The 27,379-nt window shown below is 53.8% G+C and overlaps 9 protein-coding genes across 9 annotated transcripts; 5 read left to right on the forward strand and 4 right to left on the reverse strand.

The window, feature by feature from the left end:
• Nucleotides 1–390: 390 nt before the first annotated feature.
• On the forward strand, nucleotides 391–2,934 carry AYO20_08705 (hypothetical protein; the record flags this gene model as incomplete). The annotated part of the gene is made up of 3 exons (XM_022646981.1): nucleotides 391–584; nucleotides 633–1,239; nucleotides 1,291–2,934. The coding sequence occupies 3 exons, from the start codon at nucleotides 391–393 to the stop codon at nucleotides 2,932–2,934; spliced, it is 2,445 nt and encodes an 814-aa protein (XP_022496997.1).
• A 694-nt stretch (nucleotides 2,935–3,628) lies between these two features.
• AYO20_08706 (hypothetical protein) lies at nucleotides 3,629–5,755 on the forward strand (the record flags this gene model as incomplete). The annotated part of the gene is made up of 5 exons (XM_022646982.1): nucleotides 3,629–3,721; nucleotides 3,804–3,941; nucleotides 4,029–4,463; nucleotides 4,589–5,010; nucleotides 5,071–5,755. The coding sequence occupies 5 exons, from the start codon at nucleotides 3,629–3,631 to the stop codon at nucleotides 5,753–5,755; spliced, it is 1,773 nt and encodes a 590-aa protein (XP_022496998.1).
• A 1,506-nt stretch (nucleotides 5,756–7,261) lies between these two features.
• On the forward strand, nucleotides 7,262–8,548 carry AYO20_08707 (hypothetical protein; the record flags this gene model as incomplete). Its single annotated transcript, XM_022646983.1, has 1 exon — nucleotides 7,262–8,548. The coding sequence occupies one exon, from the start codon at nucleotides 7,262–7,264 to the stop codon at nucleotides 8,546–8,548; it is 1,287 nt and encodes a 428-aa protein (XP_022496999.1).
• A 588-nt stretch (nucleotides 8,549–9,136) lies between these two features.
• Nucleotides 9,137–10,588, forward strand: AYO20_08708 (hypothetical protein; the record flags this gene model as incomplete). Its single annotated transcript, XM_022646984.1, has 1 exon — nucleotides 9,137–10,588. One exon carries the CDS (start codon nucleotides 9,137–9,139, stop codon nucleotides 10,586–10,588), a length of 1,452 nt encoding a protein of 483 aa, XP_022497000.1.
• Nucleotides 10,589–13,594: 3,006 nt separating this feature from the next.
• On the reverse strand, nucleotides 13,595–16,193 carry AYO20_08709 (hypothetical protein; the record flags this gene model as incomplete). The annotated part of the gene is made up of 4 exons (XM_022646985.1): nucleotides 13,595–15,050; nucleotides 15,121–15,357; nucleotides 15,414–16,038; nucleotides 16,097–16,193. 4 exons carry the CDS (start codon nucleotides 16,191–16,193, stop codon nucleotides 13,595–13,597), a joined length of 2,415 nt encoding a protein of 804 aa, XP_022497001.1.
• A 727-nt stretch (nucleotides 16,194–16,920) lies between these two features.
• On the reverse strand, nucleotides 16,921–17,808 carry AYO20_08710 (hypothetical protein; the record flags this gene model as incomplete). The annotated part of the gene is made up of 1 exon (XM_022646986.1): nucleotides 16,921–17,808. The coding sequence occupies one exon, from the start codon at nucleotides 17,806–17,808 to the stop codon at nucleotides 16,921–16,923; it is 888 nt and encodes a 295-aa protein (XP_022497002.1).
• Nucleotides 17,809–18,816: 1,008 nt separating this feature from the next.
• Nucleotides 18,817–20,214, reverse strand: AYO20_08711 (hypothetical protein; the record flags this gene model as incomplete). Its single annotated transcript, XM_022646987.1, has 1 exon — nucleotides 18,817–20,214. One exon carries the CDS (start codon nucleotides 20,212–20,214, stop codon nucleotides 18,817–18,819), a length of 1,398 nt encoding a protein of 465 aa, XP_022497003.1.
• A 2,273-nt stretch (nucleotides 20,215–22,487) lies between these two features.
• Nucleotides 22,488–24,781, forward strand: AYO20_08712 (hypothetical protein; the record flags this gene model as incomplete). Its single annotated transcript, XM_022646988.1, has 7 exons — nucleotides 22,488–22,693; nucleotides 22,778–23,015; nucleotides 23,097–23,409; nucleotides 23,483–23,870; nucleotides 23,934–24,179; nucleotides 24,298–24,367; nucleotides 24,512–24,781. 7 exons carry the CDS (start codon nucleotides 22,488–22,490, stop codon nucleotides 24,779–24,781), a joined length of 1,731 nt encoding a protein of 576 aa, XP_022497004.1.
• A 784-nt stretch (nucleotides 24,782–25,565) lies between these two features.
• On the reverse strand, nucleotides 25,566–27,105 carry AYO20_08713 (hypothetical protein; the record flags this gene model as incomplete). The annotated part of the gene is made up of 2 exons (XM_022646989.1): nucleotides 25,566–25,862; nucleotides 25,918–27,105. 2 exons carry the CDS (start codon nucleotides 27,103–27,105, stop codon nucleotides 25,566–25,568), a joined length of 1,485 nt encoding a protein of 494 aa, XP_022497005.1.
• Nucleotides 27,106–27,379: the final 274 nt, after the last annotated feature.

The following is a 27,379-nucleotide window of genomic DNA, read 5'->3' on the forward strand; positions in this document are numbered from 1 at the left end:
AGGCAACAGGCGGTGTTAGTCGGTAGCACGATTCAGGAGAGCTCGTCTAGTGCCACTCCTAATTGTATATCAACAAACACACGCGGCCTGAGACAGGCCACAGGGATAGACAGGCCAATCCATGCAATTGTTCTCCAGTTCCTAGGCCTGACTTGCGTACCAGAGCAAGAGATATACTTGTAATGTGCACCATAGCTCTTTTGTCCCCCGGAACCAGGGTCGTCGGTTATCGGCTATACAAAACCCCCCGGGCGCTGGAGATTGCGGGGAGCGAACCACTGACAAAACTAAGTGGGGACGGGGGTTGCGTCTGCATCCAACGTCCTGTATGTTTGCTCATTGTGGTGCTTCAGAAAGCTGCTGTGTATGTTGTGGTGAGACTTGTCTACAATGATCTCTTCCCAGAAAGATCCGGGCCTGGATATGTCGATGCATAAGCCTCCTCGTCAACGTCGAGCTGGAAAGGCCTGTGAAAACTGCCGCGCACGTAAGGTCCGTTGCGATGTGACCGTCCGTGGCTCTCCGTGCCGCAACTGTGAGATCGATGAGACACCGTGCCTCATGGCTCGGTGCCGTCGCGGCAGGTAAGCGATCAAGTCGAAGACACAGAACGCTACTAAACGTCGGTACAGGAAACACAAAGACTGGTATCTTGGACTGGGCAGATCTCGGGGTGAGAATGCCGTCGCCAGGCCTGTTGATCGCAGAGAGGACGTCTACTATACCAACCTCGACAGAATCACAGACGGCGTCGGACCCTCCACTAACATTTCTACCAATGCCATGGCGGTTCTGCATTCAATGACATCTTTGGGGGACGTGCCACCGAGTCTAGACAGACTTCAGCAACTATCTCCCACACCCATTCAATCCCCAGCAGACATCCCTCCACCAGAATTACAATCACTCTTCCAGTCGTTCCCCAAGAGCTTTACAGATATTGACATAGCGTATCTCCGAAGCAAGGGTGCTCTCGATCTGCCTCCCGAGAGGCTTCGAAACGAAAGTATTCGATGTTACTTGGAATATATTCATCCCTTTATGCCTTTGCTCGACCCCACGGAGCTCTTGACTGTGGTTGATGGAAATTGCAGCCATGGTTCTGCACCGAGGCTCAGCTTGTTACTGTTTCACTGCGTGATGTTTGCGGCGGTGCCGTTCGTCGACGAGAGCCTCGTCAGAGAAGCAGGTTACGCCAATCTGAAGATGGCTCGAAGGGCATTCTTCGAAAAAGCAAAAGTATACCTCCCTTTGGCCCTTCTGGACTGGACATTCAGCTCACACAGCTAGCTCCTGTACGATGCCGACTTTGAACACGACAGCATCACCATCATTCAGTCTGTGTTGCTCATGAGTTTCTGGTCCGACAGACAAACACAAGAAATCCACAAACAAACCTGGTATTGGGTCAACATTGCGATTTCAATTGCCCAGACCATTGGGCTGAACCAAGACCCTGAGCCGCTGCCACTGCCGCCAGAGAAGAAGAGTCTGCGCCGACGTCTGTGGTGGTGCTGTTTCATGAGAGACCGGGTAACGTGCCTATACTTGAGCCGTCCGTTGCGGATCCAGCCAGAGGATTTCAACGTGGCTCTGCCGACGGTGAAGGACATGGAGATTGACAGGCCTGTGGCTTTTCTGAGCTCAGAGGTGTGCTCGCACCGCCTCCTTCACCTCTCTTGTTACGACCAGACTACGCAGGTTGAGTTGGCCGAGATCTTCATCTCCTTCTTGAAACTCTGCATCGTGATAGGAACCATACTGTCTTCACAGTACTCTCCCGTCAGACCACCTTCGGGGCCTCGAAACAGGGCTACTCAAGCGGCTATGCCGACCATGCTCTTCCCGGTCCACAGCCCGAGTTCGGAGCAGAGTGCTGCAACGCCAACAGAGTCTACGATATCCCCCCTCGAGTTCACACTTCAAGAGTGGTACGACAACTTGCCTCGTTCTGTCTCCTGGAAGACACAGCCAGAATCGCCAGGTTCAGTGTGGGATGGCATTGCCCGGGAGGACATTCCATCTGCAAAAAGGCATCCAGACACGAGGACAGACTCGACCAAACCGTCGAGCGTGGCGATTCAGCGCGCCATGTTGCACATGTGCTACTACACGGCTGTTTCCGCCTTGCATCGTTCCCAGAACCAGTCCCGCCACTCGCAACACCAAGTGTCGGATTCTGCGGACAAAATCGCCCAGATTTCAGCCTTTTTGAATGATAAAGGTCTCGTACGCTACCTTCCCGTGACTGTCATCACAATGTTGGTCCCCAGCATCATCACGAGCGCTATGCGCATCAAGGCGATAGTTGAAGCGTCACATCGCGGAAGAAGTGCCCCTGTCCACGACGACGAGCTGGTCCGAGTACGAGACAATGTCAATAGCCTGTTGGTCTCCCTCAAAACCTTCCAGAGGGTATACGTGGCAGCAGACTTGGTGGCAATGTTGGTCGAGGCCATGCTTAATCACGCCAGGATGAAGATAGTTGTTCCCCAGCCTGGTGACTGGGGAAGACTCTTTGCAGGAAATAGAGCGAGACATCGAGCCTTCGAGTTGGACGTGCAACTTGAATCGACAGATTCACACAAAACCACGTCGGCGAAGAATAAGCCACCGCCTGTTCCCGCCGTTGTAAATATACAGCAATCCCCAAGCCTAGAGACCGACACCGCCCTTTCGGCAGACATACACAGCACTGACCTCAGTGCTTGTGCGACGGACGGGGACAACAGCTGGCAAGAGCTTATCGATCCCAGCGCGGGCCACGCCTTTGGTATTGGCGTAGGTGAAAGTCTGTGGGACGCGGCGTTTAATCCCGACAACAATGATTCGATGGGACAGTGGAACTTTGGCAGTATTGGGATTGACGGCTTTGACGAAAACATCGACGGCATGATACACTGGGATGGCACCGAGATGGACTGGCTTGCATGACGCGGGAGCGGGACAGAACTATGAACCTGGCAATAATCACTCCCTTATATGCGTTGATACGTCCGAAGATGTCTTGTATGTAGATAGCCGCTAAAGCGGCACATGCAGAAGCGATGACCACTAGGTATTGCTATCTGAGACTCCGACATGTTCCTCCTCCAATGTCCTTGACGAACGAAGGCCTCATTACACCAAGTATACCGAAGCAGCCATTATCGTTATCGAACCATGAATAGCCCGTCAGCCATACAAGTGGAAATGGAGGACAACTGGTTACCCTGTCAGGACGAACCGGCCTTCATAGCCTAGGTACAACAATGGTCCCGAAGGGCACGGCTATACTAGTACTGCCGCGTACGGCAATACCCATGTACATATGTCCACGACAAGCTGCCCAAAGTCAAACCTGTCATTTGGACTGATACAAAAGTACTGCGATCCCGCTTTGACCTTTCCACAGCTGGTTATATCCGTATATTCTACGCCTCCCGGACGAGCCAGGCGATCAACACAATACCAACGGTAGCAAAAGTGACCTGCAAAGCCGGGAGGAGTGAAGGGTCCGAGGGTGGCAGTTGAGAGGACGTTCGGCCCTTTTAACCGCACGAGGGAGCGAATTCGGCTGCGCAGTTGGCGATTTCATTATACCTTGGAGACGGAGGTCATTGCAGTCTATCAACAGATATCTTCCACCATGCCGTTCCTGGCTCAAAAAAAGCTGAGCGTCCCAACTAAAGATCTGCTGTCGTGGATTTTCGACGGTGCAGACTATGACCCCGACAAGCCAGTAAGCAATGTGGTGTCTGTGCAAGAGTTCGCGCAGCTCGGTGAAGAACAGAGGGCAGCACTAAAGATACACACCTGGACAGATCTATATCGACACCTCGAACCCCTCGCGAACACTATCCCTCAACCACGGACTTGGCTTGGTCCGCAAACTCGCTGCTGGATTCCGAGCGGCGGGACTCAACAAGGGGGACTGTGTCTGTGTCCACTCTTTCAACGATGTAAGTGATCATCTCCTTCTAGCTGTGTCCCTGTCATTCACCATCTCTGGCTAAAGCTGTTCGAACATTGACATTGGTACCACCCAGATCTATTACTCGGTGCTGTTCCTGGGAATCCTCGCCGCCGGGGGCGTCTTCGTGGGGACGAACCCTGCGTACACGCCTTTCGAACTGACACACCACCTCAAGACCTCGGGCGCAAAGTATGTCGTGGTGGAACCGGAATTGCTGGGAGGCATAAAAGCCGTGGCGGGAGACTGTGGCATCCCCGACGCCAACATCCGCATATTCAACGTCAAGGACCAAGCCGTCCCGAGCGGGTTCCTGCCGTGGTCGGAGCTCCTGTGCCATGGGGAGCGAGACTGGGATCGCTTCGACAATGAGGAGATTTGCAGTACGACACCCGCGGCGTTTCTGTTCAGTTCGGGGACTACCGGGCTCCCGAAAGCAGCGGTGGTATCCCATCACAATCTCATCGCCGAGCATACTCTTGCCGTGGCGCCGGAGGTGGTTCCCTGGAAGGTAAGAGTTGATCTATCTCTTCATGCCGATGGTGATAGAGCCAAGCTCCCTCGGTGGAAATAACAGCTCCGGCGGAGCAAGCAAGAGACGTGTTGTTGATGAAGCCCTGCTCACCTCTAGTCCAGGTCCGACGTCTGTTGTACATGCCCATGTTCCACGCCGCCATCGTGCCCATCGGCCACACCACGCCTTTCAAAGCGGGCCACGAGACGTACGTGATGCGCCGGTTCGAGATGGACGAGTTTCTGCGCTCGATCCAGGAATTCAAAATCACCGAGCTGTCCATCAGTCCGCCGGTCGTGGTCATGGCGCTGGCAAGTCCGCTGTTGCCCCGGTACGACCTCACGTCGGTGAAATTGTGCAGGTCTGGATCCGCGCCCCTGGGCAAAGTGCACCAGGGCGAGTTTGAGAAGCATTTGGCCCCGGACGGCGTCTTCAACCAGGTCTGGGGCATGACGGAGACGACGTGTGTGGCGTCCAGGTTCTGGTATCCGGAGAATGACTCGACGGGGAGTATTGGGCGGTTCGTCTCCAACCTGGATGTGAAGTAAGTGTCATCCCTTCCATCGTAGTCAAGACGCGGTGACTGACTCGAACTCTCTCACAGGCTCGTCGATGAGGAAGGAAACGACATCACCGCGATCGGAGCCAAGGGCGAACTTTTAGTGAGAGGCCCGATCGTCACCAGAGGCTACTACAAGAACCCCGCCGCGAACAGAGACGCGTTTGACCAAGAGGGGTATTTCAAGACCGGCGACATCGTTTCCTGCGGAAGAGTCGCGGAGGACAACAACGGGAGTGAGAGTCAGGCTGACGTCGGAAATAACAATACCGCCCAAACCACGCAGGAGACGCTAGCCACGGTGAAATGGTACATCCACGATCGCAAGAAAGAACTGATCAAGGTGCGAGGATTCCAGGTCTCGCCTGCGGAACTGGAAAAGGTCCTCTTACAGCACCCGGCCATCGTGGACGCGGCGGTCATCGGTGTCAAGGTCTACCACGACGCCACCACTTCGTCATTGTCCTCTCGCGGCCTCGTCGACAGCGGCAAAGACGGCGAACATCCTCGCGCCTATGTGGTTCTGAGGCCCGGTAAGAGTGCAACCGAGGCGCACGTGAAGGATTGGTGTGCGCAACATTTGGCCAAGTACAAGGCTTTGACTGGCGGTGTGAGATTCATCGACGCCCTGCCGAGGAACGCCGGCGGGAAACTCTTGAAAGGTGTCTTGAGAGAGCAGGCGTCAAAGGAAGCTGGATCGAGTGCATCAGAAATCAGGGCCAAGCTTTGACTTGGTTCTCAATCACCACTGTCGTTTAACGGGGGTGGTAGAGGAGTTTCTGCAGGGGTGCCTCGGATGGGTCCCTGATGGACTTGATATAATCCACCTCGGTGGTGCAACATATGGCTCTTTTGATGACGGAAGTGGTGATTCTAGATTCTTGTGTGCAAGGCTCCTGGAAAAAGAGGAGGCTGGTATAGCCAATCAAAGCATCGATTTATATGGGCCCGCGGAAGCTCCGAGACCTGATCGAGTTAAATCACAGCCAAATGTGGAATCGTGTGGATCGCTTTCGTCTATGATTGGTCGTTGTCAAAATGGCCTCCTCGTATTTTACGAACGGAATCTCAAGACTCGCATGTTCCAGCCATCGCATCTAAGAGTACTATCTGAAACCAGGTTCGATGGCGTCTGAACGTGAGGGGTACCTGCAGGTCTGGTGTCATTTATTCTGTGAGTGAGTTCCAGCCTCGGGGCACAGTAATCAAACCATAACGGCGTTGGTTGGAAATCGAGATCAAAGAGGGGCTCGCTTGGGGGCACGACCTGGATTTCAGCAAGATTGTACCTCCGTATTTCGTAGTGTGTTCAGCTACTGGGGGAGATAATCCATCAGGTACCATGAGTTGGTGATGATGGGAATATCGTACAAATTTCGGCACATGGGGGTCGATGGAGGGTTTGAGGATGCAAACAACGCCTTTCCTACCAATGACTCCCAAAAGTAGATTGAGACTGAAAATTTTGCAACTTTCTGGCGGACAATGGCGCAGATTTGACTGATGATACTCCAGTCAAAGCCCATGAAAAGCGCGTCAGCCTTGTCAACAGTGCCAAGACACCAACCCACTTAAAACGCGCCTTGTTATCGATAATGAAACACGGGTGCGGAGGCCAGGGTTCATCCAGCCTCGTGTGGCTTGAGATAGCCGAGTCCACGCCCGACTGCTCCCCCCACCCAGACTCTTCCAGTGGTTCCAGTGCCTTTCCAACCACACTGATTTCACCATGGCCTCGAGAAAATAGAAAGGCAGGCTGTCTCCCAGCTGCACTCCCGCGTGTTCCATCCAACGAATTCTTCCACGTCTCTTGTCCATCACAGCATTTTGCTGCATCTGCATCGTCATCATCTTCCCACCGACCTCGTGACGTGCCAAGATCCAGGTCACTCGTGTGCTGCAGCCAGTGGACGGCGGGGCAAATCTCCTGCACTTGAACCAGCGGTAGCTGAGGCCACATGCGAGAACTTTGAGGAGAAATTGACGACAGGATTGACACAATTGGATGTGCAGTATTGAAGTCTGGTGCTTCTGATTTGGGCCGTCGCAATATCGGCTGCTGAGCAAAAGAGGGGAAAAACAAACCTGAATTGATCTGCTGCCACGATTTCCCCGTGCGGGCCGGACCCTCTCGTCCTAAAGTTGCCCATCATCATCATCCAAGTTGCAGTCCAGCTTGGCCAGGTCGACTCATTCAACTCACACCACAAACTATTGCATCACCACGCCCGCTCAAATGTCCCAAGACATGTTTAATCAAGGGTTTGGTGCCCTCGCACCACCGCATCCTCGCAGATTGCCCTTTGATCACAACAACACCGACTCTTCATTATCCCTCCCTCCGCCACCCCCTGCCAGAGGCCACCAACGATCCAGAACCACCACCGACCTTCCGCCGCTTGTCACCCGCACCCAGTCTTCCTCCCCTACGAGAGCCTCTGCATTCTCCTTTCTGCGTCCTCAGAGTACGCGCTCTCTGTCACCGGAGCGACTCAGGCCTGCCGATACGGGTGACGATTTTGGTTCAATAGAGTCGCCGACAAAGAAAAGACCGGTCAAACTGGCGAACTGGTTCGAGGGGTCTTCGGAACCTGTTAATATAACTCTGGTGCCGTCGCCGCGCAAGGAAAAGTTGGATCCTCTGCTCGAGGCGTTTGCGCCTGAAGAAGCTTCCTCCACCAGTCCAGAACTCGAGGATTCTACGCTGACACGTCGGACCCCAAAGAAACCCAGTTTATCAGGCCCGGCCGTCTCATCAATGTCGAGGTTCAACTTCTTCAGGAGGGCTACGACAACACAGAGTGCTCCCGATGATCCAGATGAATTGGCGCAGCTTGACATCGACAATGCTCTGTTCCCGCACGGACACCCGGGTGAATTCTCCCCCGCTGCCTTCAAAAACCTCCAACTCAATGCCGAAGGGACAATACGGCGCTTGCAACAAGCCTACCGAGAACAGCGACAGTCTCTGAGATCGGTCACCTCGACCAAGAATGTCCAAGCAGACGAACTCGAGGCAGCTCAGACGAGGAATGAGCATCTAAAACTGCAGTTACATGAGATGGCAGAACGTGCTGCCGAGCAGGAGAATCTGATTGCGGATCTGAGGGCACAGCTATCGGCACAACTCTCTCTCGAGTCTCAACATCAGAGTGTCCGGATAGTGCCGCAGAACACTGACTCCAAACCTCGTCCGAAGTACCGCCGCTATCGCTCGTCCGACGTTTCTACGTCTGGGGAATCAGAGGCCGGGTCTGAAGTGAGCTCAGTGGTCAGTGTCTTCTCGGAAGCGTTGTCAACGGCTACTTCTCAGGCCACGTCTGTCGCGAGTCCGGTCTTGAAGTCTGCGAGCTTGGCCAGAGATGATTGTTCACGGTGTCATGGATTACGACATTCGGATGCATGGGATGTTGTGGGTATGATGAAGATAGAGTCGGCGGCTCTGAAACACCGCATCGCCGAACTGGAGAGTGCACAGGACGACGCACTGGACTTTCTCAGTGGACTGAAGTTGTCCTCGTGATCAAGTACCGAGCATTATGAGTTCAAGATACCCAGGTGTATAGGTTGCTACGTATAGGTTGCACAGATTCTTGTGTATAGGCAGATTATGTTGTATAACCAGAGATTCCATTCAGCCTTGGTAAATCACTGGAGTACAAACCTGCCATTGTCGTAACACTTGATCTCGTGTATCGGAGCACCAGCGATTCTGGCTCGTCTGCTCCAGTGAGGCTGAGCCTCGTTATTGGTGTTAAAGGAACGAGGCTGGAATATGCACTGCCCTCATTACGGATTTCCCCAGCCACCGAAACCAGCCACTTGATGCCTGGACCAACGTCCAATCCGCTCCCTAAAGTCCTCGATCTTCAGCTTTGAACTTGTTTACGCGGTACCTTTCGCCTGACACTCCTACTCTACAGGGGCTGCGCAATTGCATCTTCAACTTGTCACTTGATACCCAGTGACCAAGGTAAAAAAAATGTCAATCATTCAAAAGTGCTGCTTGACAAACTGACTGCGAGTCTACACACATACATTTCCTTTCCCCAGTCATTCTTATCGTTTCGCTGCTGGCACTGCAATACTAACCCGTCAAGAAAAAAAAAACATGTCCTTTAGCGGCAGGACACCCGAATCTCTTCTCCCGCGATCAGACTCGAGAAACCCAGCGACGACGTGTAGAGGCATCACCACGACCGGAAGACCCTGTCGCAGACCTCTCGCCGCGGCCTCTCCCAAGAACTCGCCCACCCCGTCACCGAGTCGGGGCAACGGGGTCCTCGCCGTGTTGGAGGAGCAGCATGCCGCGGCTTTCTACTGCTGGCAGCACAAGGACCAGGCCGAGCAGTTGGCAGCCCAGGCCGGGCGGACAAGTCTACACCCGTTGAAAGAGAGGTCGAGCATCGAAACACTGATTGAGCAGGTGGGCATCCTCGAGCTGGACGAGGATGTGCCCAAGAGACACCATCGACGACGGGAGCCGGAGACTGTCAGGCGTCGGGACACGTTACCGTCGGGTTGGAACCAGATGGAGAGTCCGTTGATGACGGTGCCGGAGGGGGTGGTGCATGACAGAAGACGACCAAACCGACGACCGCCGCCACCTGCACGATCGAACGTGAAGCTCTCTTGGGCCTGCTGCATTCAAGCCGACCACGACGATGATCTGCCTCCTGCGAGGGTTCGAAGAGAAGATTGGGAGAGGCGTCCTCGTCCTCGACCTCGACCTCACACAGACACGAGCGGGCCATCACCTGCACGACCCGAAATGCGGCAATCATCTCCCCTGGCGACGACGACGCGACCGAAGCCGAGTCCAGCGCCCTCTCAGACGCAGACACTCCTGTCGCTCATCCCGTCCAGCCTCTCGCCCCAGACCACCTCGCAATTACTCGCGGAGCTGTCACGCCCGATCTCGGCCGCGGACGAGGCCGGATACATCTACATATTCTGGCTGACGCCCGAATCCGAAGTGTCCAAACCCGACGACGAGACGGCTTCGTCCCTGTTGGATGATGATGACGACGACCTCGACCTCGACGACAACACGGCTCTCTACGGCCGCAGCACCTCGCAGAGAACCACCCAGGCACTTGCCCGCTACGCGTCGGTCCGCCGTCCGCCCAACCAAGTGCACGTGAAACGTACCATTACGCTCAAGATCGGGCGCGCCGCCAACGTCCACCGACGCATGACCCAATGGACGAAGCAGTGCGGGCAGAACATTACATTGATTCGATACTATCCGCACAACAACAACCGCCGGGCAGCCGCCGCCTCAGCCAGCAACACCCAGCATACTCCTCCTGGTCGTCGTCCACCTCATCCTCCACCCGCCAGCGCGCCGTCTCCCGAGACCCACGGCGCCAAAGTCTCGCACGTCCACAAGGTCGAACGGCTCATCCACCTGGAACTCTCGGAGAAGAGGGCCGTCAAGAGCGGATGCGAGCAATGCGGCCGCGAGCACAAGGAGTGGTTCGAGATCGAGGCCACGCGCCAAGGCTTGAGAGGTGTGGACGAGGTCGTCAGACGGTGGGTGGCGTGGGCCGAGAGACAGTGACCAAAAAAACAACAACATGAACCATAAAAACAGGTAGCCAGCAAGAGCAATCAACAAGCAACGAGTGCAGTGCAGTGCAGTGCAGCGCCCTTTAGACATGACTTTATCTAACGAATTGAAAATGATCCATGCAGAGACTATAAAAGATTTTTACGTTTCGTTCAGCGTGTCGCGTATGCCGAACAGGGTAAAGGATAAAGAATAAGGATACACCCTACCTCGATCTAGATATCCATAATGAAATGAACTACCATCACTCCTGATCGACATTCTCCATGTATATGTCCATGTGATGAGCCGTGAGAGAACAGTACGGGCGATATGAAAGAGAGAGGCACGAGTGATACAAAATCAACAACCTTGGAAGACAAGACAAGACAAAGGACGACCCAGAAAAGAAAAGAGATGCCCGGGAAGAGAAGAACGAAATAATAGATTGTAGATTGCCGTTGACTTGGTTCTTCCCCCCCCTTCTCCTCTTCCTCAGACCATGTCCATGCTCATGAATGTACAGATCCATCATGTCGTTATCCTGAATGATCGATGTGATCAATGTCCTTCCAATTGATGTCTTTCCGTTGGTGGGCCTGTCAAAGCACGTCGCGACAGGCATCCAATGTCAACCATGATGCCGCGTACAGATATATCAGGTGGTTGTTGTCCTGGACGATTGAGGGCCGCCCAGAGAATTGACCTTTTGTTGTCCGGGTTCCTAACACATGGATCTTTTCTGGCATCGGCCCAAGACACAAACAAACCGTGACAGAGACAGTCATCTGCCCACCGTCGTTGATGTCAGCCCTACTGACCTTCAATACCAGATGCCCAAATGTCCATAGTGTGTCCACCCCCCGGAAGCTTCTTCCTTGAGCCACTTCCCAGCATACTGACTCTCTTCCCAATCTGCGTGACAAGTCCAAGACCAGCTTTTGGAAACCCCCGTTGCCAGCAGGTCTCGCGGGTTTGTAGTGAAAACGGGACATTCTTTCTTTAAACCATCGTCTGTGGGTGTGGATTTTGGGTCTGGCGGAAGACAAATAGTCCCGAAATCGAGACTCTATAATAGTGTGAGCGGTAGGCCGTTGGGTTCACGCTTAGTTCCTGAGCCCTTCATCTCGACGTTTGGTGTGGAGCAGTTTGGTCTCAGGAGAGGCAAACCGTGGTAAGCTCGTTTGCAAGTGACCAAGGCTCTGATGATCGCAGAGACGGTCAGGACGTGTGGAGTTTCGCTCCGTCACTGGGTCCGTGATTTCTGTGTGAGGAAGGGGCAGACGCCTAAAATGTTGGTATAATATGCTGGGGTACCTTGTTTTTCAGATACAGTGTTGCGTCAACGAAGGCGCCAGACACGGCCCGCGTAAGTTCATCCATGGCTGGTCAGGTGGTCATTTTCTCCGGCTCACTGCTCCTTCGAGATCAAATTGACTGCGGCTGATCTTGCGAGTAGATAAACAGGCCCTGGGGTGAAAGCGACAAGATGCTCCACAGGTTTCGATCCACAACAACAACCCTGCAAGAAGCTGCAGCCGTTGCACATTGACGGCGGAGAGATACTTCGTATTTCGGCGGGAGCCAGTCCCGCGGCTTACTTTGATGCGCTCCCCCAGTGTTGGCTCTGCTCCAGATTCCAGATGTCGGCCACGACCCAGACCTTGTGACCGGTCACCTCGCAAACACCACGCGGGACCAAGGACACGCGTTTCCCTCATGCACTGCCGCTCAGAAAACTTTCTGTCTCGTGGCCATAGAGCGTAAGTAAGTCACGGCAAGGTAGAGAAGCCAATCGGTCATGAATCTGGGGACGATAAGATGGAGTGTGGGAGCGCCGACACTGTTCACAAGGCCAGGACAGAGCCCAATGGGGGCCTATGCATATTGAGACTCGACCGAGGGAGAAGTAGTTCGCGAATTGAGTGGCTCAATTGCGGTGTCCCACAGTGCCCGGCGGATCGGTACAAGTGCTTTTGAAAGCTGTGCAGGCGAAACTTGATCGATCAAGCCGACGAGGTCCTCCAGCGCAGTGAGAACGAGTCGGCATAGCACCACAGCAAAAGTAATTCTGTGTGTGTATATATATAAAAGGGCGTAATTCGGTTGGCGAGCGTGCCACATTCGTCTTGCTAGGGGCTGGAACACAATGGGCTCGTGGGTTGGAAGAGACAGTATGCGATGCGGTCGTGTCATGATGTTTGCTGTGCCCCGTCGCAGAGTTTCGATTGCTGACTGGGGCGTTGCGGGACGACAGAAGTGTGGCAACCGTCTCGAGACAGCAGTCTCATCGGTGCCGACGGACGAGGAAGTCTATGCAGCACGGAACCCAAAGAGGCCGTCTCTCGCAACTCGAGGCTCGAAGTCAGGATGCTGGGAAATCCATCACTCCAGATGATGATAGACCTGCCACGGCTCGATCTGCTGCAAACGTGAATCAGCTTCTGTCACAACTGGGGAAACATGGAAGTCACTCACCTTCACGAAGAGACCAGGCTGATTGTGGACGCTCGGGACCAAAAGCATCCGTGTGAAGCTTGCGGTTGTCATCAGGCACGAGGACATCAAAGAAATGTTTAGCCTCCAGCTCCATCATGAGCTAGAGTATGGGGATCAAACTGTGTCATGTCGCAACGCTGAGATATAAAGGACGACCACCGGCCACTCCAGAAATTGAGATTTGTCCAATGTATATGAAAATCACAGACCCCCCGGGCAGGCAACAGTCGTGCTTTATGGTCGAAGGGCGGTGAAGCGTAGTCGACGTTGAAACCTGGATTTGTTTGATCGACTCCTCCAGGTGTGGCCATCCGTGGTCGACGTCGAAATCAGCAAACATTTCTCAGCTCACTTCAGCCTCTCGAGCAGCGATATTGGACCCGGAAAGGCTGGATCTGTAGCACAGGAATCGTCATTCATTACGCTGAACGCAGCAGCCTTGCCCCAAAAGCCAATCACATATTCTTCTTCCACACATGTACCCATCTCTTCCAAAACGCCACCTCATAGCCTGGCCGGTTAACCACTTGGCTGTGTCTCATTCCCATCTCCTTGTGTGGACGTGGTGGGGTTCGAATGCCGCGAGCTGCTGGCCTCGCTGGGAGTTTGCGTCAGGATGTTCTGGTCTTTCTTCCCTCGCCTGCCCAGTTTTGCACTCTTCGAGCTGGAATTGCTCGTAAATTTGGACAGAATTGAATCGCTCTCCCCCTTGTCCGATGACCCACTGACGACGCTTGACCGCGTGTCGACCATCTTCAGCTCAGGTTTCATCTCGTTCCACTTCCTGATCACCTCCACCTTCTCCTCCTCGGTTGCCTTGCCCACCGCCTCAAACCCTTCGATATACCTCGTGGCAAGGATGTAACTCAATGTGGGATCCCCGTTCAATTTCTTCTTGATCACTTCGTACAACACCCTGACTCCGAATGTGGCGTGGCCAACCACCAGTCCTCTGTTGGAAAAGAACAAATTCCCAATGCCCTTCCCCAAGCCTCTGCCAAACCCTTTCCAGCCGTCGGATTTGGCGCCCTTGTAGGGTTCGTAGACAACTCCTGCCCACGCCTTTGCGATATTGATGGGGGCATGCACAATTCTAGAAGTGATGGATCCCACGGTGCTCAGCATCGGATTGGGCCCGACGACATGAGAACTGATAGACCCAAATTCGACGGGATATTCGCAGGGGCGGTAGATTGTAAGCTGGTTCACGTCCAACAAGCCTTCGTTGCCCAACACTGTAGCCGCGAAAGCGCTCAATCGGAGATCTTCCGTGTTGGATCCTTTGGTTCGGACTGACCACACCGCTGGCCGTGAGGGCGCCAGCATACAGCGGAGGCGGTCGAGGTCCATTTGTGCGTGGAAACTCGCCGCGCCGACTTCAGTGCCCTTTTCTTCTTTGATACGCTCACCTAATTCGCGTGCCCGCTCCAAGGTCTCGGGCTTTAGCGCCTCTAGGATGGCGTCCGCAAGTCGGTCTGCTGTCAGCTCCTTGTATGGGACTGGCATCGGTCCCGCACCAGCCCTGGCAACCATGGCTCCCCAGAATGGCTGGTCGCCAAAGAAGGGGACGATGACCGTTGGACGGCCCAAGGCAATTCCAGCGGCGGTCGTGCCAGCGCCACCGTGATGTACCACACAAGACACGTGCTGGAACAGCCAGTCATGTGGTACATTGCCCAGCATATACACGTTATCAGGTTTGCCCATGTCGTCTCCCCCTAGCCCACCCCAACCTTTGGAGACCAAAGCACGTTGGCCTGTCTTCTTGACCGCGTCGAAGATGAGCTTCGTCATGGCGTTGGGATCGTCTACAACGATGGAACCGAAGCCGACGTAAACGGGCGGCGGTCCTGCTGCAAGGAATTCCGCGAGGGTTGGGTCTGGTTGGTAATTCGACGCCAACGAGAGGAAGTAGAAGCCTGCGATGGTGATGTGAGGGCCCCAGTCTTTGGGCTTTGGGATCAGTGCTGGAGACCTGGTTACCGCCTCGTCAATCGAGGGCTCTTTTTGGTTTCCTGAAGGCTCAAGAGGTTTGACAGACTCACCAGCAATAGGTATAAGGTATGCGTAAACGATGCAGCATGTCCGTTGCCGCCGCCTGAGAAAGCATATGCAAACCCAGAGTCTCTGTTCTGAAGTTGTTCGTGATGTCTCCCAGACCTTCCCAGGTCATCATGTCGACGAGGGTATAGCTCATTTCGTTGGTCATGCTTCCGCTAGCCTTTGACGATTTGATGTTGGCGATGGGCTGCGGAAACTCTCGAGTCGGCGACCAGGGCATCCTACCATCGAACGTACTTCAGCAATTGCGCCGCGCCGTGGACACCTCTTCACTTACGTGAACATCAAATGCAACGGAATGCCCAACTTCTCAGCGCAGTGGATATGTGCAAAACTGGGCGGGTTGGCAATGATGGCGTGCGCGACGAAGGGTTGCTTCTTGGGCGCTGCCGCCGAGACGGTCTCTTCGTCGGCTTTCACCTCGTCAAAGTCGGCGCATGACCTCCAACACCCTTGCAGGATCTCAGCCATGCCTCTGCGTCGCTTGCCCACGTCACCTTCCTTGATGGATTTCATCCCAGGGATCAAACCGGGGTTCTTGACCATGAAGGCCATGAGTTCTGCGGGGTCTCCACCAATATCGAAGAACTCCAGCCCGTTCTCCTCGACGAATTTCTTGAATGTCCCGTGGGTCGCGAGGCGGACGCGGTGGCCGTACTGATTCTTCAAGACCAGCCCCAATGCGACAAACGGCTGGACGTCGCCGCGCGACCCCACGACTTGAACGACGACATTGAGCGGCGGAGGGATTCTCGAGGGTCGGTGGCTCGCCTCTAAAAGACTGTGGGCGGTCTGGGGAGGTGCGGCGAGTCCCTCTTGGATTCGGGACAGCTGCAGTTGCTCGATCTGTTGGGCGAGGAGCTCGTTGATTTCTTGGATGGTGATGTTGACTCGACCATCGTCTGTGAGTCGCCGTCAAGTCATGCTGATGCGAAAGAATGGACCGGTAGAACAACTAACCTCCTACTTTGGTTTGCGTGGTGACCCCATCTCGTTGCTCCTCGAGATTCGCCGCTGTATCGGGCGCTGGGGGTTGCTTCTTCACGTCGGACGACATCTCCTCACTCGCTCATTCAACTTGAGACTTGCTGAAGAGGCTGGATGTTGTCGAGCCGCCGCGTGCGTCTCCTGTCATGAGAAGGCTGTTGCAAGCCGAGAGACGACCATCGTTCGCTGCTCCATCCTCGTAAAAGGAAATTGTTTCGAGGATCCCCTGTAAGTCCACATCAAAGAACAGGAGGTGATAAGAAGCGGGAGTTGGAGGGGCAGCGCAGGCCCGGGAGGTGGCACTCTGGCTATGATGGCCTGTTGTGATCTGCACCAGCGCCCATGATTTAGCCAGCGATCCCCCATTGCGTCAGGCCTTGGCTGGTCCGTCTCCATCTGCGGTCCAGGGCATTTCTGTTCCCCCCAATAACCATCCCGAACGATGCGAAGCTAACCAGACGAAACGGTTCCAGTGCCTGAATTCCATTGCTTGATTGGGCTCTACGAAAGCTTGACCCTGGGATCCCTGGCTGAATCAGCCACCGCAGCACTGCGCATTGATGGAAAATTGACCAACTAACGATGAGCCGCAGTTCTTCCTCGAGCCTGATTGAGCATGGAGCGCGAATACGAGCGAGAGCGAGATTGAGACAGACACACCGCCTACACTCCACCGCCTACTACCCGTACATCGTATCCAAGAACATCGGGGTGGTGAAATAGATTCGTGATCAAAGATACATTTCAAAAAGAATATCCTTCAGGAAAGACCAGACCAAAGCCCTCCCGAATTGTTGTCAATAACTCAACTTCTCACCACCACCCTCCTTTTGTTCTTCCGGCGGAAACACCTCGTCCAGATACTTCAACAGACTGACTTGGGCCATGTTGGCGTGCACGTTCATGCCCAACCTTTCGGTCAACTCGGGCGACAGTTCCTTCTTGACGTCCTCGGGCATCTTGGCCGCCCAATTGACCTGCTGCCGCAGGAACGGCACGGTGTAGTATCCGAAAAGCAACGCTCGGTCCTTGTCCTTGGTCACATTGGCCCCCGAAGTGTGCCAGACGCGGCCGTTCATGAGCACGATGCTGCCGGCCTTGGCCTCAAAGGGCTTCAGCAGCGAGCGCGCGTTGGAGGGAATGTCCTCGCGGGTGGTCCACTTGTCGCTGCCGGGGATGAAGAGCGTGGCGCCGTTCTCGAGGTAGACGTCTTCCAGACACCAGATGACGTTCAGGGCCCACGTCGACGTCCACGGCTCGGGCATCACCAGGGACTGGTCGCTGTGCAGGGCCATGCTCTTGGACCCGGGTCGCGCAATGTTGGCCGTGAAGTTGCTGATCAACCAGTTGTCGCCCAGCACCTTCTCGACCATCTCCACCGCGACGGGATGCTGGACCAGGTCGCGGAAGATCTTGTCGAGTGCCATGAGGTAGAAGACGCGGATGTTGGCCGCATTCGGGTCCAGCATCGGCATGTACGTGTCGTCGCCCAGCTTGCGGAACTTGTCGGCCGCCGCCCACAACTGCGACAGCACGCGCGAATTTTCTTCGGGCGTGAGCACGTCGGGGATCACGGCCCAGCCATGGTCTTGGAGGTGTTGTTGCGCGGCTGCGATGGTCGACTCGGGTGAATGCGAGGCAAACTGGTTGTCTGAAGAGTTTGTCGTGGTGCCCAGGGAACCCATGTTGTTTGTCGTTTCCTCCGATATATAGCCTCTGGTGGCCTCTCTCGACCTCACGACCGACAAATACCAAGATTCTCGTGACAAAACGCAAAGACGACTATCTACACCGTTACACCGTTACACCGTGATGCAGTCAGTCACTCAGTATGTCACTCAGTGAATTTGTACGGCTTGTTGTCACCTCTCGTCCGTCCTTTCCGGTAGGTATTGTTATAATGATTCAGGTGTGCAGATTCCAAAAAGGACCCTGGAGCAAAACGGCCCATTTATGTATTGCCCTCGAGCATGGCATACCAGGACCAGGACCACCAAAATCCCCTAGTGAGCATCAATCATGTTGTCTCCTCCCTCTCCTCCGCCTCCTCCTCCCCCCCCGCATCTCCCAGCTCGATTGTGGTCAGTCCACAGCCGTCCAAAGTTATTACTCGCCTCCCTTCAGTCCGGATATCCCCATGGGGCAGGATCGTCTTGGTCCTCGGTTGAACCAACATGGCCACCCAGCCAATTCCGCTGCGGGTGTCTAGGGAGCAGAGTCGGTGACTAAGAAAGTATTGACTGGACAAAATCACATCTACTGCATCCGCAAACCTCCCACGCACAACCACAATCATGTTGGCTAAGGGAATGTCGACTAAGACTCGCAATGAGTACGTTTTTGCCATGTATCTATCCACATCAGGGTATACATGCCGAGACAAATCAGAGATTAATGCCATCTCTTCAACCCCCAAACTTCAACGGGTTCGCAGTGTCTTTCAATGGACCTGGATTGACCCTCCTCCACCCCAGCAGAGTCTGGGAGCATTATCTTCTTTTTTTGACACAAAAGATGTGCTGTTCGGCCCTCTAATTCAAACTTTTCAGTGTCTCTCGCATCAACCTAAAGTATCCAGCCATCCAACGCGCTCCGCCATGCTTGCCAACACGTTGCAAAGAGGGCGACTGTAACCCCGCCCAATGATCGCTAAAGAACACAGACTCGTTGACTCTTAGCCTCTTAGGAGATGACTATATGCGACCCCATGCACTACCAAAGTTCATGCTATTTCTCATTCTTAGCCTTGGCATGTCATCGTCGTTAGCAGAAGATCCTCTTGGTTGCTCGCTTGCGCTGTGCTCATCGTTGCCGCTTGACAGACTGGACTCGGCCTTGTCCTGGTGTTGTTTCTCCTCAATGAGTCTACCATCGAGAATATTCAAGAATGCAGCCGATTCCACCGTCTTAGCGTTGGGGTCCAGCATGAGTGGTCCTCTCAGAGAAGGATCATCACGTGTCTCATAAACTGGCTCCAGCTCCGGCAGCTCTTCTATAATCTGATTCTCCTTTCCTTTGTCGTCGGGCGCGGAAGTGAACGAAAAGTAAGAGTCAGAGTTCTCCGAAGGACGCAGAGGTGGACGCGTGGTGGGGGCGGGGGCAAGCGGTTCTTCTTGCTTTGGAGTCAACACACTACTCGCAGCGTCCGAGGAGAGAGTACCGTCAAAAGCCATGGGTGTGTGTCCGGCATGTCGCTTCAACTTTTCATCGAGCGGCGAGATGAGAGAGTTGACGTCCAGTCTGAGAGAGTCCTCTTTGGTAGGTTGTGGTACAGGGGACAGCGCGGGACTAGCAAACTGCGGACTGGTGATCTCCTTGTCGAACGACGAGGTCAAGGCCGCCGATTTGAGGGTAATGCCGTCCAAGGTTTTGTCGACCTGCTCGATGGGTATCGGGATATTCTCTTGGCCGCCAGAGGTGGGTGAGACCTCCTTGGACAAGGGAGGCAGGGCTTCATCCTCTGAAATGCTTGGGAGATGGCACACTTCGTCCTCGCTGGCAAAAACCCTGGTCACCGGAGGAGTGGATTCAGGACCTCGCCAGACTGGTGGTTCTGCAATGGTGGGTTCGGGAGAGATGCGAGAGCGGTGTTTGCCATTGATTCCAAAAGGTTGAAAGTCCGTTTTGAACGAGCGAAGACTTGTCGCCGACGAGTCATTGCTCGATCTCCTCTTAGGGTCTCTGTTCTTGTTGAGTTTCTGCTCCAATGCGGCTATCCGTGCTTTCAGCGCGGTTCGTTCAATATCCCAAGCTTTTCGCTCGCTCTCGTGAGATTGTCTGAGCTGCGTATTCCACAACCGGCATTGCTCCATATAGGCCGTGATGTCCACTTCAGGTGTGGGGTTGGTCATCTGAAAACCATGCTTTGGCAGTTGACTCGCAGAAGATATCGGGGGGAGTAGGGGTACATTTGTGCCGGCTATCGAGTGACGGCCTTTGGCTGGCATCGTGGGAGGATCTGAGAAGCGCACGGCCCTGAATTCAAGGGACGAGCTCATTGTACGGGGGTGAGTGAGTGGAGAAAAGTTGTCTGGGTCATGCTCGAGCGCTGGGGTAGGATCGAAGGCTTGAGTGGGAGATCGGGGAGCCATCTGTGGGCAGGGACGACTCGAGGCTGAGGACTATGATGTTTCAAGCTAGCTATCGTCGTCCAAGCACCGTCGATGTGTTGCCCAAATGAGTGTATGTAGAGTTGGCGTCGTGGGTGAAGAATGACAAAAAGCTGTGGGGATGACGTCTGAGATGGACGAGTGCCGAGGCCTAGAAACGAGATGACATGCAAATGCAGTCAAAAATATAAACAAGATTGCGGATGCGGACGTGACAATAGTGTTGATGGGGATGTTGACGACAAGTACATGGAGTCGTAGAAAGGGAGTTCAAGTGGGAGAAGATGAGAGAGTGTGCGAAGTGAGTTGGAGCCCAGCGAGTGTGAGGTTGAGATTGTGGGCAGTAGCGACAGGCGTTGAATCTCGCAGGCAGATTGACTTTGAGGCGGAGGCAGTTTGTCGCAGTCTCGAATGGCGCAGGCGTGTGTACCTCATAGGAACTTCAATGGAGAATTAGATAGGAGACCTGTGTACCAAGTACAGGTGTCTGCTGGAAAAAGAGTGGATTGAAAGCGATAAACAAAACGCCTCGTGGCATCCTCTTCGTCTCGCCTCTTTTTTTTTGATGGATGACGTTGGTCCGTGCCTGAAGCCGAGATGGAGTGGATTGTGTGTTTGTGTGTGTGTGCGGTGGCTTTTTTGGGGGAGAAGAGGGGGAGAACGGGAGAAAGGGACTGGGCACAACTGGGAGACTGGGTCACTTTGGATCTGCCGTCTAGGTGTCATCCACCATTAGCAGGGGGTGGAGGGAGAGAGAAATTTTAGAGCTTGGGCGTAGTGCGATGGGTGGTGATGGGGCTGACTACAAGTAGCTAGGCGTGCTAGGTACAGATAGCGGCTGTGATCTGCAAGGGTACAACCTGGCTCCGTCTGCCCCCAAAAGAGCCAAAAGGAGCCAACGGGGGAACAAACAGGAGGTCAACGGCAGGGCTTCAGGGTCAAGGGACCAACGGGGAGACCCCAATGGGGTTCCACTGGGCGTCAGGGTCCAGCATAGCACAGTGACCAGAGTGCCCGCAGTTCTCCATTCTGAGCGCCGCTAAAGCCACCGTCTCGGGCACCAAAGCCCCGAAGAACCTCTGTTAGGGGGCTGCTACAAGTGCTCAGGGTCTGCCAGCGAATTTCTGGGAACTGCCGATTAGTGGCCGCACTAGCTGCATGCAACCGACGACATAGTTACTTGAACAGTACGAGTACGGAGAGTTAACAAAGAGGCGGAGAAGGTTTTCATTTCTTCGCTTTTCTTGTTCCCTGATCAAAATCCACTTTTTCGTGTTGTTTCTGAATGGTGATGGCGTTGAAGATCGGAATCTCAGGTTGTGGCTCCTCAGAGGACACGCGATATACATCCCAAAAGGGAAAGAGGCAGGCAGAGAGCCCATTTGTCAGCGCCACGACCACCACATTCGTGACCAACACAAGAGTATAGATTGGTAGACGCCACGACTACCGGAGAGAGATGAAGACAATTGATTGATCCTCGAGCACAGAATCGCACAAGAGAGTCCTGGTCACTCAGTTTTGCTGGTGGCTTTTTTGCCAACTCATCACCCGCCGCTTTACCCTCGCACTAACGACTACTTACGAACAGTCGAATTGCCCTCTTCTCCTCAAGTAGTTTTCTTAATTGCTGGAAACCCGGACATACCTTGGCTCATGTCCAACGCTTCCACACGTCTGGTATAGAGTTGGTCTTTCTAGGACAGCTCAAGGACACAGTTTTGGACAAGGGGTCTTTTTCTGCTTCAACGCTCACTTAAAATGCTGTGTTGATAGACACATACATCCCAAACAGCGAAGTCTGTCTATTTGGGAAATTTCAAAGGATATGCTACATCTCCGTTGAGATGCTTTCAGCTCGTCGTTGCCCTGACTTGGTTCCCCCGTCCCTCTCGGAGAATGGACAAGACAACGGAAGCCCAGTACACCAGCAACAACAGGATTTGTGGCGGAAATGTTTACAAAGAACCCAATACCTAAGGAATTATGACTAGTTCGAGGGCCTGTCTGTACCTCGGATTGTCAACAGGGACCATTTCACCCCCTCAAATCCGACACGAAAGCGGAATTCCCGATCTGGAAATGTGGGTCCATATAACCCGAGGAACGGAGAATGGTGAGGTTGATATGGATGGTTGAAGATATGCTTGTTAGGAGCTGTCGAATGCGGTTTTTGCTTGTCAAGTCTTTATTACCAACCACATATCTGAGCCAACTCACGAATATTGCCAGTGCCATACTCTCTGCCAGACGCCATGATTGCCGCCAACGAAACACAGACCGACTGGTCGGCACCCAGCCAAAAGTCCATCGACGATGATCGCCCGATCAAAGTGATTTGCATAGGAGCGGGCATTTCTGGCATGCTCACAGCCATCCGGTTTCCTCAGAAGATCAAGAATCTAGACCTTGTCATCTACGACAAATCCGACGACATTGGAGGAACGTGGCACGAGAATCGGTATAGTCTCGCTCCTAGCCCATAGTCCTATCGATCCACACGGTTTTCCGCGCCGTGGGGTGTTAACAGACATGTTTGTTCCAGATACCCGGGCGTGGCCTGTGACATTCCTGCACACAGTTACCAATTCACATTTGCGAACAACCTCAACTGGAGTTCTTTCTACGCCGCGGGCCCTGAGATCCATCGCTACCTGAAGAATGTAGCTCGACGATACGATGTCGAGCGATACGTCAAACTCCGACATCTTTTCCTGGGAGCCCAGTGGCAGGCGGCCGACGGAAAATGGGAGGTCGAGATTGAAGATCTCGAGAGTGGAAGAGTATGCAACAACCATTTTTCTTGCTACCCAGAAATACGTACGACATAACGTTCACATGTGGCTGACAAAAGCAAATCCCAGAAATTCACTGACCGGGCAGACATCTTGATCAGAGCTACCGGAATTCTAAATCGATGGGAGTGGCCCGACATTCCAGGCCTTCGTGATTTCAAAGGGACTCTCCTACACTCGGCGAATAGAAAGAGCTGGGAGACTCCGCTGGATCCCAAGGGGAAAAGAATAGCTGTCATTGGGGGTGGCTCGTCGGGAATCCAGATTGTGCCTCAGCTCCAACCCACCGCGGCTCGAATTGACCATTACATGAAGGGCAAGACATGGGTGTCGCCAGTTGGTTACGGATCCGACAAATCCAACCGAGGAGTGACGGATAACTGTAAGCCTCTCTGTCTCTCCTCCTTCTGGTGGCACAGGTCTACCCCAAGATAAACACTAATTTGCATCTCCAGATAAATACTCGGAGGACGAGCTGAGGACGTACCGCGAGAATCCCGACGAGTATATCAGATACCGGCGGGAAATCGAACGGATCATGAACGCCAAACCCGAGATCCTGTTCAAGGGCACCGAGGAGCAAAAGGCCTTCTTCGCGCTCAACGACGAGTCGATGAAGCAGAAACTCTCCAAGAAGCCACACATCTACGAGAGCCTGCGGCCGGACTTTTCGCCCTTTTGCCGCCGGCTCACGCCCGGTCCAGGCTTCTTGGAGGCGCTGGTCGAGGACAACGTCGAATTCATCGGCTGTGGCATCGACACCGTGGTGGAGAACGGTATCAAGGCCAACGACGGAAAGGTGCGCGAGGTGGACGTGATCATCTGCGCCACAGGCTACGATACGTATGTTGTTGTTGTTGTTGTTGCCCTCATCTTCTTCCTCTGACCGACTAACCGGGTGCGCAGATCCATGGAAAACGAACCGCCCATCGTCGGACTCGATGGCAAGACCCTCGCCGATATGTGGAATCCCGACCCCCAGGCCTATCTCTCGATCTGCGTGCCGAAGATGCCTAACTTTTTCATCTTCTTTGGCCCCAACGGCGGCGCCGGATCCGGGTCGGCAATCCCCTTCCTCGAGTCGGTGACGCTCTACCTCGTCAAGCTGGTGCAGAAGATCCAGCGAGAATACATAAAGTCCATGGTTGTTACGTACGTTGCGAAAACGAAAAGGCCTCCTTATTACCCCTTTTTCTCCCTTGACCATGTTAACCTGCATTGGACCTCAAACAAGTACTGTGACTGACCTTGTTTGCTTTTTGATCTATAGGGAGAAAGCCACCAGCGACTTTGTACGACACGTCGACGAATACTTTTCCAAGACAGTTTTTACCGAAACGGTACGTTCCAGAAGAACTCTTACTTTGTTGTTCGATACTGTATACCTCTTATCTCTTCCCTTTCCTTCCCTTTCCTCGTCGCTTCTCACCTGGTGTCATACCCGTCCCACCACCCAACCCGAAGACACTAACGAAAACCGCCAGTGCAAATCGTGGTTCAAACGCAACAAGCAAAACGGGCGCGTCACGGCCCTCTGGCCCGGCGCGTCGATCCACACGCAAAAGGCGCTGGAAAACCCGCGCTACGAGGATTTCCAGTACGAGTACCTCGACGCCCTGGGCTCCAACACCATGGCGTGGTTGGGCAACGGGACGACCGTGGCGCAGGTCAGCGGGGAGGACACCACAGAGTATCTGGTCGACAATGACGTTCCGCCGCCGATTGTGGAGGGGGTTCATGAGTGGGATAACTAACAGGTGAGAAATGATTCAAGGAGGGGGACGACGTTGTAGTCGACTTGTTCCAAAGGCTGGTGGTCGAGGGTGTCGAGAATTTACTTGATGTTATTTGTATACAGATGGGCACTTCTTTGACCAAGGAAATGAATGACTTTATAGTTCTTATATGCGGGAAACAATATAACCACATGCTGTTTCTACGAGTATACCTACCCAAGTCCCGAGTTGTTTGACGGTCCCAGCGATATCAGGATCTATAGTCAACACTGGTCCTTGTCCCAGACCTCAAAGACCAAGGACTATAGTCCTGAGCGTCGCAACGAGTGATCTTATTGGCTGAATCGGGTTGGTTGTCTCCGATCCGGTACAGGCCTTCGTCCTTCGCGGTGCCTGGGAGAGGTATTGTAAATGCTTATAGCACCAGCTGCTGCAATACTGATCCAGCGACCCAGCGGGCCAGCCCACAACGCAATTGCATGCCAGCCAAAAGAAATAGATTGGCAGGCGAAGCAGTTGGTAAGCAAAAAGTCCTACCTCGTTACGGTTGGTCACATCGAGAAGTAAGAGCAGAAACAGGGAAAAGAGGTCTGGGAGAATAACAGTTGCCTGTATATTGTATACTGTATCTGGTTCCTGTTTTCTGGTTTACATACATACGTACACTCTGAAGCAGAACGGGGGTGGGGATTCCCAGGTTTTATGGCCTGATGATGCCGCCCGATCTTCCGTCTCGGAAAAGCGGTACCTGTCTTCAGCAATCCACCAGCATTTCAGAGAGGTGAGAAAGCGTCCGGCTTACTTAGGGTGAATACTCATGCTGGGTGTGTGAGGGCTCAGCATTCTTTTTCTCGTCTCCTTGAGCTGTCATGACCACGGCCTCCGCGTCATCCACTTTGACGACGTGCCTGTGGTGGGCCAGCTTCTCCTCAAGCTCGGCGCGATGCGACGGTTTGGCGTAGAGGTAGTCGATCTCTTCCAGAGTGAGACCCTTGGTCTCCTTGACAAAGAGGTAGATGAAGACGACCTGCAAGACGTTGCCGATGCAGAAGAGAAGATAGAATTTCCATCCGGCGTGCGTGATGCCAATTGGGCCAACCTGTGAAGAGAAAAGTTAGTTATCCACTCCAATTGCTGGTCCTGAGTTGACTTACCTTGACGACCACAAAAGTCATGAGCCACTCCATACCCACGGACAGTGCTGAGCCGGCATGGCGCAGATGAAGCGGCGTCACTTCGGCGGCGTAGAGGAAAGGCAGACCGCACCACGAACAACCGTAGCAGAATTCGAACAAGAAGATAAAGACAACCGACGCTGTCAAGGACGAATCGTTGTACACTCCAAGTCCGATGGTGTAGCAGATCATGCAGATGGAGCAGCCCACGGCTCCCCAGAGCAAGACGGGTCGCCGACCCAAAACTTCGACAGACCAGATAGCGGTCAACGTGCCACCCCAGAAGACCAGCGATAAACCTCCCGAAGTGATGCCCGCCTCATTCGGAGTCATGCCGAGATTGTTGATGAAGAGAAATGAGGCGTAGTACGCGATCAAGCAGATACCTCCAAGCTGCTGAAAGAACTGGATCAGGATGCAAATCCAGATTCGCCATGTTGCGTTGACGGGCGACCGATCGAACAAGATGTCTGAAATCCGGAATTTGACTTCATGTTCAACCTCCAAAGCTTGGATGACCTCGCGATGATGTTGCAGGACAGTGGGGTGGTCGATGGGGACGTTGAAGATGCGAGCAATAACCGAGTCTGCTTCCGCAAGATGGCCCTTGCTGTACAGATAACGTGGCGATTCGGGCAGCAGCGTAATAGTTCCCAGCGTCAGAACGCAGAAGACCATCTGGAAATAGAGTGGAAGGCGCCAAACGATTCCCCCCGTCATGTTTTTGACCATCCCATAGTCGAACCAGTAGGCGATGACCAGGCCGAGAATGACGATCGAGATCTGTACCGACACGAGGGCGCCGCGGCGGGAGGCGTGAGCACATTCCGACACCCACACAGGGATGATGGAAGAGTTGATGCCGGTGCCGAATCCGCCGACGACGCGGCCAGCAATCATCATGGCGACCGATGTTGCGCCGCCTTGAAGTCCAGCACCGAGAATCAGGAGACAGCATCCGATCATCACCAGGACGCGACGGCCGACCTTCATGCCGAAGATTGCGGTCCCAATACAGCCGACCAGACAACCGATGTCGTAGATGGCCACCACGGTTCCTTGCAGGTTGGCATCAGTGGCTCCTATCCCGAGCCCGTTCAGCAGCTGAGGAGTCGCGATGAGACCCCCAAAAACTCCCTGGTCGTAGCCAAAGAGCAGAAAAGCCATGGCAGACGAGAGCATGATGCATACTTGGAGCCACACTCCTTTGAGCGAGCTCCAATAGCCAACGTGAAAGTTTCCCATTGTTCCAAAGGTATGATGAAGACAAATGTGATTCGGAACCGTTTGACAAGTTGCACTTGGGTCTTGGAATTTATACTGCACCACCAACTAATGCGTCTGCTCCATCAAGGAGTTCACAATAGCCAATGGTTCCATGAGCTGGAGTATCCTCTAGGTATATACCCAGTACTCTGGGTCAGGGGACCTGGTCGATACC

Source organism: Fonsecaea nubica, assembly GCF_001646965.1.
Source record: "Fonsecaea nubica strain CBS 269.64 chromosome Unknown Scaff72, whole genome shotgun sequence".
Lineage (NCBI taxonomy): Eukaryota > Fungi > Ascomycota > Eurotiomycetes > Chaetothyriales > Herpotrichiellaceae > Fonsecaea > Fonsecaea nubica.